The 14,476-nt window shown below is 47.7% G+C and overlaps 1 protein-coding gene across 4 annotated transcripts in view; it reads right to left on the reverse strand.

Moving 5' to 3' along the window:
* LOC147256770 (uncharacterized) overlaps positions 1–14,476 on the reverse strand; it is a 23,898-nt gene continuing 9,422 nt past the window's right edge. For 3 of the 4 annotated variants that reach the window (XM_086210352.1, XM_086210354.1, XM_086210355.1), the window contains 4 exons: positions 10,428–10,538; positions 4,674–4,730; positions 1,374–1,547; positions 1–1,278 (listed from right to left, as the gene is read on the reverse strand). In XM_086210352.1, the coding sequence (XP_086066478.1) occupies positions 1,171–1,278; positions 1,374–1,547; positions 4,674–4,730; positions 10,428–10,538 (450 nt within the window). In that variant the 3' untranslated portion in view covers positions 1–1,170. The remainder of the gene's footprint in view (positions 1,279–1,373; positions 1,548–4,673; positions 4,731–10,427; positions 10,539–14,476) is intronic. The other variant, XM_086210353.1, reaches the window with a different exon arrangement.

Genomic DNA, 14,476 nt, shown 5'->3' on the forward strand with positions numbered 1-14,476 from the left:
AAAAAAAAAAAAAAACTAGGAGAGAGAAGATGTTGCAAACTTCTGAGTACATTCCAGAAGTCTGTTTTGTGGAGCTCCTTCGGCAGAGAAACACCGCAGCATCCTCTCTGACAGTACAGGAGACACTTCTGTCCCTCAGCTCCTTGTGACAGCAACTTTGACAGTCATTAATGTGTTATAACAAAGGAAGCAGCCAGCAGAGCAACTTTTAACACCAGTTAAATATGCTGTCATGGAAGCACATTAGGAGAAACACATGGTTGGCTTAATCTGTAATCCTTGAGCCTAAAACCCTAAACCTTGAGTTTAACGCCTAAACTTTACACCCTAAACCTTGAGCCATGCACCTTTGACTTTGATTCCTAAAAGCTTAACCTTGCGTTGAAACCCTAAACTTTGAGCCACTACAGACTTCATTGTCCTGACTTGGTAAGTGAATATGTGAGGGAGGCTGGAAGGGCTCAAATGGCCTACCTATAAATGGCAGGGTCCTCTCAATGGGCCCCCACGTTACCTTGACAACACCAACAGCATGTCTACGTTTCACAGGGACAACCCATCATCTTTATTTGAAAAATTCCAGTAATACAAAGACAATATGGCATACATTTGTTAAACCTGCAGTCAGAAGGTTAATTGAAATGTAAGAGCTAAACAGTGAGCTGAGGAAACATGGCAGGTAATAAGAGAATATAATGAGATTTCTTACAACTTCTCTCTTTCAAATAATGTGTCGTCCCATCCATAAGAAGCCATCTAGCACGTTCTCCAGCCCAGCAGCATTCACGCTTCTGTCAAGCTTACAGAAAACCTCTAGAAACTATGGTAACCAGTATGTGAACTGTGGGTAGGTAGGGATAGAGTTAGGGCCACTTAGCGGAAGGGGGCAGCATTCTGAGGGTGGACCTGGGCTGTAGTCTAATTTCACTGGGTTCATGATAACTGCAGGGCTAGGGTTATTTGCGAACACATCAGGGATTGTATCTAGTTTGACTCTCATATATAAGACAAGTTTCACTTAAAATATATAAAAAGTTGCAAGTTATATCTTTTCTATATGGAAGTCAATGACATCAAGAAGCATTTTTAAGTGTGTGTGTGTGGGGGGGTGTCTGTGTGTGCGTGTGTGTGTATTTGTGTGTATTTGTGTGTGTATCTGTGTGTGTGCTATCAGTCCTTTTTGAGTGTCTTGAGAGCAGAGCAAGACAGAAGGCAGTGCAGCATCATGGCGCTGATGTCACAGAGCAGCAGCAGCAGCGTCACACTCCAACAGTACGCCTGCAGGAAAGTGAACACACATGTCTCATGGTACAGCTTCCATCATGAAATTGTGACCCTCCGCCCATCAGAACCAGAGCTGGGAGAACACTCACCACCAGCTCTTCCTCGGCACACCCATACATGTGATACCCGTATTCTCTGTTACGATGCAGAAGACACAGAAGTTTGGGTTTTCCACATTCATTACTGAGGCGGAGGCAGTAGAGGCAGAAGGCAAGAAGCGCCACCAGCAGGCCAGCCACGTTACTGCAGGCACAACCCTGAAGCTGTGGAAAGGGACAGTCAAGACCCACATTGAATCTCTTAGAAACACCGACACTGTGACCCTAAGGCAGTGAAAGTTACTGTAAATTACTAGATACAAAAGACACGTAAAGAGTCACAAACTGACATAGGATGTTTAGATGAAAAAATTTATTATTATTGGATGTCTATGGCAGCCACAATAACCCTATATGTTGTATTCATACTCCTGGAACCGTCACCTTATCATGGTGGAGGAGTTTGAGTGCCCTAAGGACCCTAGGATGCTGTCAGGGGCATTTTGCCCCTGGTAGGGACACCCAAGGCAGACTAGTCCTAGGTGAAGGGCCAGACAAAGAACGATTCAACAGACCCTTCATGCAGCCAAGCCCAGGGTAGGGGCCCGTGGGCGAGCACCTGGTGGACAGGCCTTAGCCCATGGGGTCCGGCCGGGCCCAGCCTGAAAAGGTTTCATGGACTCGTCCCCCCGTGGACCCAACATCTGCAGAAAGAACCAGAAGGGTCAGGTACAGTGTGGTTAGGGTAGCAGACTAGGGCGGGGGCCTTGGATTTCTGATCCCCAGACATGGAAGCTGGCTTTTGGGACATGGAATGTCACCTCTCTGGTGGGGAAGGAGCTGGAGCTGGTGGAAGAGGTTGAGCATTACCGGCTAGATATAGTCAGACTCACCTCGACACATAGCTCCAGGTCTGGAACCCAAGTCCTTGAGAGGGGTTGGACTCCCTCCTTCACTGGAGTTACTCCAGGTGAGAGGCAGATGGCCGGGGTGGGATTTTTGATTGCCCCCAGATTCTCTGCCTGTACATTGGTGTTTACCCCAGTGGACAAAAAGGTTGCTTCCCTGCGCTTTCTGATCGGGGAATGGGTCCTGACTGTTGTCTGTGCTTATACACCAAGCAACAGTTCAGAATACCCACCCTTTTTGGAGTCCCTTTGGAAGTGGGCTGGATAGCCCCTGACTGGGGACTCCATTGTCCTACTGGGGGACTTTAACGCTCACGTGGGCAATGGCAGCGTGACCTGGAAGGCGTGATTGGGAGGAATGGCAAGCCAGACCTGAACCCGAGTGGTGTTCAGTTATTGGACTTCTATGCGAGTCACAGTTTGTCCATAACTAACACCATGTTTCAACACAAGGATGTCCATTGGTGCACGTGGCACCAGGACACTCTAGGTCGTAGGTCTATGATTGATTTTATAGTCGTATCATCTGATTTGCGGCCGTATGTTCTTGAAACTCGGGTGAAGAGAGGAGCTGAGCTGTCAACTGATCATCTGGTGGTGAGTTGAATCAGGTGGCAGGGAAGACACCGCACAGACCTGGTAGACCCAAACGAGTAGTGAGGGTTTGTTGGGAACACCTGGCAGAAGAACCTGTCAGGATGGTCTTCAATTCCCACCTCTGGCAGAGGTTTGACCGCACCTTGAGGGCAGTAGGGGTCATTGAGTCTGAATGGACTATATTCCGCTCTGCCATTATCGAGGCGGCTGTTGTGAGTTGCGGTCAAAATGCTGCTGGGGCCGGTCATGGCAGTAGCCATCAGGCTGAAGAAGGAGGCCTACAGGGCGTGGCTGGTCTGTGTGTCTCCAGAGGCAGCCAACCGGGACCAGCAGGCCAAGCAGCAAGCAGCCATGGCGCTCACTGAGGCCAAAACTTAGGTGTGGGAGGAGTTCGGCAAGGCCATGGCAAATGACTATCAGTCGACTCTGAAAAGGTTCTGGCAAACCGTTCGTCATTTGGGGGGGACGGGGGCAACTTGCCAACACAGTTTACAGTGGGGACGGGAGGCTGCTGACGTCACCTGGAGAGATAATTGGACGGTGGAAGGAATACTTTGAGGAACTACTCAATCCCACCAACACGTATTCCATGGAGGAAACAGAGTTGGGGGAGTGCTGGGGGGGGGGGGGTGTCCAATCTCCGGGGCAGAAGTCGCAGAGGCAGTGAAACAACTCAGCGGAGGCAGAGCTCCGGGGGTGGATGAGATCCGCCCTGGGTATCTCAAGGCTCTGGATGTTGTGGGGCCATCTCGGTTGACACGTCTCTGCAACATTGCGTGGACATCGGAGCCGGTGCCTTTGGAGTGGCAGACTGGGGTGGTGGTCCCCATCTTTAAGAAAGGGGACCAGAGGGTGTGTTCCAACTATCGGGGGATCACACTCCTCAGCCTCCCTGGAAAGGTCTACGCCAGGGGACTGGAGAGGAGGGTCAGGGCAACAGTTGAACCTCAGATCGAGGAGAGCTGGTGGAGGTGGCTGGGGAGAGGACAGTCTGGGCTTCCTTGCTGAGGCTGCTGCCACCGCGACCCTGCTAAGGGGAGGCTGACGAGACAAGATATATCGATATATCAAATCGATATATCAAATATCGAATAATTATCTTTAATGTGTCAAGAGAAATCTTTTACTTGTTGCTTAAGTTACATTTAAAAGGGGTTCCTGTTCAGGGTGACCCTGCCACTGTCCACAAATATCTTCAGGTGGTTTTACTGCATTGTTTTTATGACATTTTCTCACATTTAACTTAGAAGGTGGACAGTAAAAACTAGTGAGATGTGTCATGGACAGTTCAGGCCATCTCCCACCTGTCCTGAACGTTCAGACAGAAAGGCCTCCAAAGGTTCATGCAGAGTACTTTTACAAGGACTATCACAATGGTTTCAAAAGGCTCAAGAGTTTCTGAGAAATCTTTTCTAGATGAAAACACAAAAAATCATCACCGTCAAATAATGTGTTGTCAAATATTCAGCAGATAAGATAAACACTGGATGTGCAGCTGTGAGCATTTGTTGTCTCTCGGAGAAACAAAGAGCAGTTTCTACCGGTAAAGCAGCCATGAGGTTTAACTAGCATGTACTTGTTCCCAGCTGAAGAAAAGAGGTGTTTGCAGCATGACCAACAGAAAGCAGATTTCAAGTCAACAGTGCAGAACTTCTCCCCCTATTCATGCAGGAAGAAGACACATAATCAAGATCACAACTGCTAAAACACTCTGCTTGTTACATGGATGCAGAAATATAAGTCAGACTTTCCCTCAGAAGCTCAGGGTGGATTCTTGCTGCTTGCCAAGAGGTTTGCTGACAGGATGAACACATGTATGAGCCCATGACTGGATGATGTTACGTACCAGCAGTCTGCTGGGGTGCCTCTCATGTGCCACGGTGAAGGATCCTCCAGCCACAATCTGCAGCGTGCGCAAAAACACACACACACACACACACACACACACACACACACACACACACACACACACACACACACTTGCTTACAGCAAGACCCCATACTGTCAACTACATACATACTGATGTCAACTACATACTGCCAACTGTCAGAGGGACAGTAGGAACTATTAGGTTTCCCACCAATGTTTCTATCCTGGAGTCCCTGTTTACTAACTCTGTCTTCACTCTCTTTACTGGCACATGGCTACAGTCGATGGCGTCTTACACCGCTGGCAGGAGCCTGTTTCTCTTTACATGAATGTGCTGCAAATAACAAAACAGGAACCCAGACATGAAAAATACTACTTCTGCTGTATTTCCCAAGTACAGGAGGGAAGATCTTTTTATGAATGTATTTAGTGTATGCTTTTAAGTACACGATTTCAATACTGTTTAGTCAAAATATTTTTTCACTATACTTGAAGCATAAAAGAAATATGCTGCTATATCTTATCCTGTAGCATTTAGCTGCTTCCTGCAGATCTAAGATCATCTGTTTGTATCAGGAAGTTCTGCTCTGGAGTAGAAGGCAAGGCAAGGCAGGTTTCTTTGGAGCCTGTTTCGACCACCAGTTTGTCTCCAGGCTTCATGGCATCATAACAACATCCTCTGCCCTCAGAGCCTCACATCGACTGAGGAGAAACTCCATAGAAAACCTTTAACAGGGAAAAATGGGACAAACCTCAGGGTGAGGAGGGGAGGAGGATCCCTCACCAGGAGGGACAGACGGACAGGAGATGTTGGTACAGACAAGAAAAGAGTTTATTACACAGAATGGAGGAAACATGGAAATGCTAATAACAGTTGAAGAAGGAAGCTTCTGGAAGGGGAGGCAGGGAGAGCAAGCCAGCTTGATGGGGGACTGGATGGTAGACTGGTTCATGGGAGGGGAGCGCAGGCTGGTGTAATAGTAGGGGATAAAGGGGGGGGGTGATGCAGGTGGCGGTTGTAGCAGAGAGATGGAGCTCTGGTGAATCTGAGGAAACACAGAGAGACTGAGAGACACCAAGGAGGAGAGGAGAGGAGAGGAGAGGAGGGGAGGAGAGGAGAGGAGAGGAGAGGAGAGGAGGGAAGGGCTCCATGTAACCTGATGTGTCCCCCAGCAGTCTAAGCCTGTAGCAGCATAGCTATCACTGGTTCAGAGCTACCTGAACCAGTCCTGACTGAAGGCTCTGTCATAAAGGAAGGTCTTAAGCCTGGACTTAAAAGTAGTCAGAGTGTCTGCCTCTCTGACCCATGGAGAGATGCTGGTTCCACAGTAGAGGAACCGGTAACTGAAGGCTCTACCTCCCAGTCTGTTTTTAGAGATACTGGGAGTCACTAACAGACCTGCATTCTGGGAGCGGAGTGCTCTGGTGGGACAGGAGGGACTAATGAGTTCTTTCAGAGAGGATGGAGCTTCATCATTGAGAGCCTGATGAGTCAGCAGAAGGACTTTGAAGTCGATTCTAGATCCTACAGGAAGGAGAGAAGCGAAAGTGGAGAGATGTGGTCTCCAGCTGGTCCAGAACCCTGGCTGCAGCGTTCTGGACCAGCTGGAGACTCTGTAGAGAGTTGTTGGGACATCCTGACAGGAGAGAGTTGCAGTGGTCCAGCCTGGAAGTGATGAATGCATGCACCAGTTTCTCAGCATCACTCTGGGAAAGGATGTTCCTAATCTTAGCGATACTGCAGGTGGAAGAAGGCGGTCCTGGTCACATGATTTATGTGGGAGCTGAAGGAAAGGTCATGGTCAAAAATGACTCCAAGGTTCCTTGCAGTTGTCCTCAGGGTCAGGGTGATGTCATCTAGAGTAGTGATCTGGTTAGAGAGGTGTCCCTGAGGGGTTTAGGTCCAAACATGATGACCTCAGTTTGATCTGAATTTAGCAGTAAGAAGTTAGAGGACATCCAGGATTTAATGTCTTTGAGGCAGTCTTGCAGATGAGTAAGCTGGCTTGTGTCGTCTGGCTCCATCGACCAGTAAAGTTGTGTGTCGTCCTCATAACAGTGGAAGTTGATCGAGTGCTTCCGGATTATGTCACCTAATGGGAGCATGTAAAGAGTGAAGAGAATCGGTCCTAAAACTGAACCCTGTGGTACACCATATGTAACTCTGCTGTACTCTGAATAGTCATTATTAACATTAACAAACTGAAACCTGTCAGATAAGTAGGACCATTTTAGGGTGGGTCCTTAATCCCAGTTTCATGGTCTTGTCTCTGTAGCAGGATGCCGTGGTCAATGGTGTCAAATGCAGCACTGAGGTCCAAAAAGACAGAGACGAGACCTCTGTCTGAAGCTGTAAGAAGATCAGTAGAGACTCTGACCAGTGCTGGTTCAGTGCTATGGTGTTCCCTGAATCCAGACTGGAAGGCTTCAAAGAGCTCGTTGCTGTGCAGATGTTCATGTAGCTGCTCCAGGACAACCTTCTCAAGGATCTTGGAGATGTAGGGGAGGTTGGATATCAGCCTATAGTTGGCTAACACATCTGGGTCAAGAGAAGGTTTTTAAGTAAAGGGTTGATGACAGCCACCTTAAAGGCCTGTGGCACATAACCTGTGACTAAGGAAAGATTAATTTGATTTAATATAGAAGTGTTGACTAGGGGGAAGGCATCCTTAAGGAGGCTTGTTGGGATGGGATCCAGCAGACAAGTGGCTGACTTGGAGGAACCGACTGCAGAAGTTAATTCTGACAGGTCGATGGAGGAGAAGCTGTCCAAGTGAGCACCAAGTCTGGGAGGTGCTTCTATGGGGACTGTAGTCTGTCCTCCATTACTGGCAATCTTTAAATTGATCTAGAATAAATGATAATAAATACATCTAGAAAATGAATGAAAAGTCGTGGACATTATTACAAATATAAACCAATGCATACAAATGGTTCGAGTTTGGAAAGATCTGAGTTTTCTAGTCGTAATCAAAATACATGCTTGTGTTCTCCACTTGGCAGTCACAGCAGTTTGCTCCAAGCATCCAACCCAGTCTCATGTCAAAACGTAAAAAGGCTCCGTTTGTCCACAGGTCCAAACCTATCAGTTCTACCATGAAGGCCTAAAAATTGTGAAATGTGTACAGTTTTTTTCCCCTAGTCTTTTCTATTGGAGCGCTGGTAGGTCATGTGACTCTTTCATGCGGGCCTCTCAAAACAAAAACATGGTGGCCGCTCCTGTCATTGTCAGAGGAAAGTGCCTTATTCCAAGAGAGTTTTGATTTAATAAAGCATTCTGATGACATTTCTAGCGAGAAATATGCATTTTGTTTTCATAATCTTGGCTCAGTTCTTGTGTAGAATCTTTGGTTTGTTCGTTATTACGATGAATCTTTCACCTCTCGGAAGAGAGTCGTTCCAGTGCCACCTTTCTGCTGTTGGTATGGTGGTTACTAAGGACGCTACTGGCGTCACTCCAAGTTTTCTGCAGTTGTCATGGTTCAAACCACGGAAACCTAAATGGCGTTCATGTCGTTGTATTTTGTCGTTCTATTGCGTCGTTATCTGAGTTGTGAATGTATTTGTGGGATTGTTGACTAATAAAATAATAAAGGACACATATTGGCCCAGGAATCACCATCAAAATATAAAATAGCTACGCTTGTTTGTTGTTGTTTGTGGGATTGTTGACTACAGCTGTTCAATAAAAATAAGATGAAAGTGCGCCTGGAATTCCATATATCTGCTTCCTCGCTCACTCCGAGGAAAAAAAACCAAAAAATGTTATACTTTATCTTTTGATTAATAAGACAATCAACAAATTCATTTAATTTCTGGATGTTTATTCTACCTACAAAGTCCATTTGTTACCATTACAGATCTACCAATCAGCATTAAGAATAGAAACAATGATTCAAAGTAATGGCAGTCTGCTGACGTCACATCCGTCACAGGCGAACTCCTGCACTCAGAGGTGGCCTTTGAGTTCACGCTATATTTACAGATTTATTATTGAGTGGAACAAACCACACTGATGTCTGGGTTCATCAAGGATATCATTAAAGAAATCCTAACTATCTGGCCAGTTAAATTGATCCTAACTGTTCTTCAGATGTTGTGCTGGTAATGTCATGTCATTTCTTTTCCAGTGTAACTTTTGTCGTTCTGATGTGTGTATTTTTACTGCTCCAACAAAGCTGTTCCTCTTCTGGGGGAAATCAATCATTCAGGCAATCAATAACTGAATGTCTCTGACGCTGTACTGTAGTATTGCAGTACAACAACACCTTGATCCTTCCTTTTCAAATGTTTTTATTGTGTTTCTCTTATCAGGTGTTCAAAATGATTACAATAAGAATCAATAATTGATATTCAGCTTTGTTTCAACAATAATCATTGATCAGAAATGAGGCCTGATGGCTGCAATAGCAGCTTTGTGCTGTTCAGTGCCTCCTGCTATAAAAAGGAGTCAAGGCGGTCTTAAAGATGTGAAAATGTTCCAAAGATCCTTCTTCATGTTGGTCCTGAACAAGATTGGTGTCAGGCCTTTTTTCAACGGAGCTCCAAAAGGCTCACTTAACCCTTTGAGGCCTGGCTGAGACATAAGGCCTGTTGACCTTTGACCCTGTTGCTCTTTTGCTCTCATTTGGCCTCTACAGTGGATACAGACCTGAAACTTGAACTGTGAGGCCTCTAAAATGTATAAAATCATAATCTGGTGGAATAACTCTAGAACCCCCTCCCAAACAGGAAGCTTCAGGAAGGAGGTGGGGCTTCAAAGTTTTAAATATTGGTTTCTGGCAGAGGTGTGAACTCCTCCCAGAAATCTCATCTCATTTGGAGCAACTTTGACCAGTTATGATGCTTCATTGATAGACTTTACTGGACTTTGCCACGCCCTTTACAGACAGCAGAAAGGACTTAGGGGGGTCAAACCAGCACAGATGCGATCCTTATGGAGGACAGAACAACACACTCTAGTATACTATAGCATAATGCCCAAGAGTAGCATGTGCTTAGCACCTAGATGGCTGAAATTCACAGCACATGCTGTCAACAATCCCACAAATACATTATCAACTCAGATAACGACGCAATGGAACGACAAAATACAACGACATAAACGGCATTTAGGTTTCCGTGGTTTGAACCATAACAACTGCAGAAAACTTGGAATGACGCCAGTAGCGTCCTTAGCAACCACCATAGCAACAGCAGAAAGGTGGCACTGTAACGACTCTCTTCCGAGAGGTGAAAGATTCATCGTAATAATGAACAAACCAAAGATTATACACAAGAACTGAGCGAAGATTATGAAAACAAAATGCATATTTCTCGCTAGAAATGTCATCAGAATGCTTTATTAAATCAAAACTCTCTTGGAATAAGGAACTTTCCTCTGACAATGACAGGAGCGGCCACCATGTTTTTGTTTTGAGAGGCTCGCATGAAAGAGTCACATGACCTACCAGTGCTCCAATAGGAAAGAATAGGGGGGAAAAAACGTACACATTTCACAATTTTTAGGCCTTTATGGTAGAACTGATAGGTTTGGACCTGTGGACAAACGGAGCCTTTTCACGTTTTGACATGAGACTGAGTCGAAGCATTTGATTTCCTGCCACCATGCAGCTGTAGTTTTACATTTGAACCCTTTTTGAGTGTTAAGATTATTTTTCTCATCACATAAAACAGTTTGTTCTGAGTGCTGACAACTGATATTCAGACTGACAATGAGGAGGTACCTACTAGAATCCCTAAAACAAGTGGCAGTATGAAGACCTTTGGCAAGGTGTGGTCAGAATAAGCCAGTGGAACAGCAAGCAGCACCTGGAACAGCCCCACTAAGATGGTCACCATCTACAAGGACACAAACATTGGCAGTAAGACACATGTTACAGGTTTCATGCCAACTTGTACACATGTGAGACAGTGGTAGTCCTGGTCATCCAACAAGTTCACCGACACAGCTTTAAATTTGCGCTCTGATTTTATGTGTATATTAAAAATACACGGCGGCACGGTGGTGAAGTGGTCAGCCTGCGTGGGTTCTCTCTGGTACTCCAGCTTCCTCCACAGTCCAAAGACATCAAGAGGGGACCAGGTTAATCCAGACTCTAAATTGACCGTAGGCGTGGCTGGGAGAGCCAATGGTTGTCTGTCTCTATGGGTTGGCCCTGATGGACTGGTGACCTGTCCAGGGGGAAGGCTGCTGGGATAGGCTCTCTCACAGCCACCCCTTAGCCTTGTAGTTGAGGAGTTAGAAGCCTGAGTCTGATCAGAGAGTGGAGAGCAGAGCTGAAAGCTGGCCCTTTAAGAACCCCTCCCCACTGCTCTGTCTTTGATCTGTGCTAGAGTGGAGAGCAGAGCTGAGAGCTGGCCCTTAAAGAACCCCTCCCCCACTGCTCTGTCTCTGATCTGTGCTAGAGTGAGAGCAGAGCTGAGAGCTGTCCATTTAAGAGCCCCTCCCCCACTGCTCTGCCTCTGATCTGTGCTAGAGTGAGAGCAGAGCTGAGAGCTGGCCCTTTAAGAACCCCTCCCCCACTGCTCTGTCTCTGATCTGTGCTAGAGTGAGAGCAGAGCTGAGAGCTGGCCCTTTAAGAACCCCTCCCCACTGCTCTGTCTTTGATCTGTGTTAGAGTGAGAGCAGAGCTGAGAGCTGGCCCTTTAAGAACCCCTCCCCCACTGCTCTGTCTCTGATCTGTGCTAGAGTGAGAGCAGAGCTGAGAGCTGGCCCTTTAAGAACCCCTCCCCCACTGCTCTGTCTCTGATCTGTGCTAGAGTGGAGAGCAGAGCTGAGAGCTGGCCCTTTAAGAACCCCTCCCCCACTGCTCTGTCTTTGATCTGTGCTAGAGTGAGAGCAGAGCTGAGAGCTGGCCCTTTAAGAACCCCTCCCCCACTGCTCTGTCTCTGATCTGTGCTAGAGTGAGAGCAGAGCTGAGAGCTGGCCCTTTAAGAACCCCTCCCCACTGCTCTGTCTCTGATCTGTGCTAGAGTGAGAGCAGAGCTGAGAGCTGGCCCTTTAAGAACCCCTCCCCACTGCTCTGTCTTTTATCTGTGCTAGAGTGAGAGCAGAGCTGAGAGCTGGCCCTTTAAGAACCCCTCCCCCACTGCTCTGTCTCTGATCTGTGCTAGAGTGAGAGCAGAGCTGAGAGCTGGCCCTTTAAGAACCCCTCCCCCACTGCTCTGTCTTTGATCTGTGCTAGAGCGAGAGCAGAGCTGAGAGCTGGCCCTTTAAGAACCCCTCCCCCACTGCTCTGTCTTTGATCTGTGCTAGAGTGAGAGCAGAGCTGAGAGCTGGCCCTTTAAGAACCCCTCCCCCACTGCTCTGTCTCTGATCTGTGCTAGAGTGAGAGCAGAGCTGAGAGCTGGCCCTTTAAGAACCCCTCCCCCACTGCTCTGTCTTTGATCCGTGCTAGAGTGAGAGCAGAGCTGAGAGCTGGCCCTTTAAGAACCCCTCCCCCACTGCTCTGTCTTTGATCTGTGCTAGAGTGGAGAGCAGAGCTGAGAGCTGGCCCTTTAAGAACCCCTCCCCACTGCTCTGTCTCTGATCTGTGCTAGAGTGAGAGCAGAGCTGAGAGCTGGCCCTTTAAGAACCCCTCTCCCACTGCTCTGTCTCTGATCTGTGCTAGAGTGAGAGCAGAGCTGAGAGCTGGCCCTTTAAGAACCCCTCCCCCACTGCTCTGTCTTTGATCTGTGCTAGAGTGAGAGCAGAGCTGAGAGCTGGCCCTTTAAGAACCCCTCCCCCACTGCTCTGTCTCTGATCTGTGCTAGAGTGAGAGCAGAGCTGAGAGCTGGCCCTTTAAGAACCCCTCCCCCACTGCTCTGTCTTTGATCTGTGCTAGAGCGAGAGCAGAGCTGAGAGCTGGCCCTTTAAGAACCCCTCCCCCACTGCTCTGTCTTTGATCTGTGCTAGAGTGAGAGCAGAGCTGAGAGCTGGCCCTTTAAGAACCCCTCCCCCACTGCTCTGTCTCTGATCTGTGCTAGAGTGAGAGCAGAGCTGAGAGCTGGCCCTTTAAGAACCCCTCCCCCACTGCTCTGTCTTTGATCTGTGCTAGAGTGAGAGCAGAGCTGAGAGCTGGCCCTTTAAGAACCCCTCCCCCACTGCTCTGTCTTTGATCTGTGCTAGAGTGAGAGCAGAGCTGAGAGCTGGCCCTTTAAGAACCCCTCCCCCACTGCTCTGTCTTTGATCTGTGCTAGAGTGAGAGCAGAGCTGAGAGCTGGCCCTTTAAGAACCCCTCTCCCACTGCTCTGTCTCTGATCTGTGCTAGAGTGAGAGCAGAGCTGAGAGCTGGCCCTTTAAGAACCCCTCCCCCACTGCTCTGTCTCTGATCTGTGCTAGAGTGGAGAGAGAGGAGGAGCACCAGGACTGGAGTGGGACAAGAGGACGAAGTCGGCATACGCTGGTCCAGAGGGACACAGAACACCATGTTTTTGGAGGGGTTTTTGTCAGGAATGCAGTGGTGTGGTTGGTAGAGCTGTGGGATGGATGGTGTAGACGTGAGAAGCGTTTGTTTGACAGTATGTACCTTAGAGGACACCGTCTCCCCATAGGCTTCCATTGGAAGCTGAAACGGGTCTCCCCCACTTTGACGGCTTGTAAAATCCAAACCCAGTAATTCACATAAAAACTTTTAATAAATTTTAATCAGCACAGTTGGGAGAGTAAAGTGTGAAAGTTTGGAAGCGATAGCATGAATGCCCTAGGAGGAGATAGATTTTGTTGGGGGAGTAAAAAAAGTCCTCATTTTGACAGTTTTGTCCAATTTGTGGACATTCTGTTGTAGACAGGTGAGAGGTCAGAGTGTAGGAATTGTTGGTCTTGATGAGACGAGTCCAACGGTGTTGGTCCCATGTTTGTGGGACATTCGTGGGAGGAGTTATAGCGCTGCAAATTATCCCCAATTATCTTTTAGTTGTGTGGCTCCCTAGGTGGCGCTATTGACTTTTTGGGTTGTCTTTTTTAGATTAGTGAATGTTTAGCCAGACTGGACAAGTGTGCCGAATTTCATGCATGTTCAGGGGTGAAATTAGATGATGCTCATAATGGGTGCTCATTGACAGCAAGCACAGTCCAGGACCAGGTTTTGAATGGTGTGGATGTGAAAACTGGCTCCAGGCCGTCTGGCCCAGTTGCCTCATGGGTGTTGGGGGGGCTGGGACACTGGTTAGTGGGTGTTTTTGGTGTTTTTAGTGCTGCTGATGTGTTGCTCTGCTGAGCAAACATAATAGGGTCTTCAATCCTGGACTTGAAAGCAATTTTTATATCAACAGATCCGTGATGTGACAGGTGGAACTTCAGTCGATTTCTATTTAAACGGCGGCTTTGGCTGTGAGGCGTTCAGGCTCAGCGATGGCAGATCTGGCTCTGCTAGAGGACCTGAACCCGTGCATTTGCTGAGAGAGCGTTTTTCAGGACCACCAAGATTTATTCCAGGAGAGTGATGAGTGTCTAATGGGTCGTTTTTGTCTCCCGAGGCATCTCCTCCTGGAGTGATGCCACAACTTAGAACCCCAATTGAGAGAAACCCAGCGTTCCAACGCCATACCTGCACCAGTGCAGGTGCTATCCTCCTTGGGGTTTTTGGCCCCTTTCAGCGGGGGCTCGGTGATCGGTCTGGAATCACCCAGCCGTCACTCAGCCCAACCATGCCAGCAGTTCTGAGGGCAATCAGTCCCTCTCTGCTGAGTGAATTCAATTCCTGTATCATGATGCTCAGAAAACTGGGATTAAAAGGGAATTTTATGAGGTTTCCAAACGTGATTGGTTGTCCCCGTGTGCGTCCGACGCCACCATG

Source organism: Aulostomus chinensis, chromosome 8, assembly GCF_037954235.1.
Source record: "Aulostomus chinensis isolate RoL2024-O1b breed Wild chromosome 8, RoL_Achi_v1.0, whole genome shotgun sequence".
In the NCBI taxonomy this organism is placed as follows: Eukaryota; Metazoa; Chordata; class Actinopteri; order Syngnathiformes; family Aulostomidae; genus Aulostomus; species Aulostomus chinensis.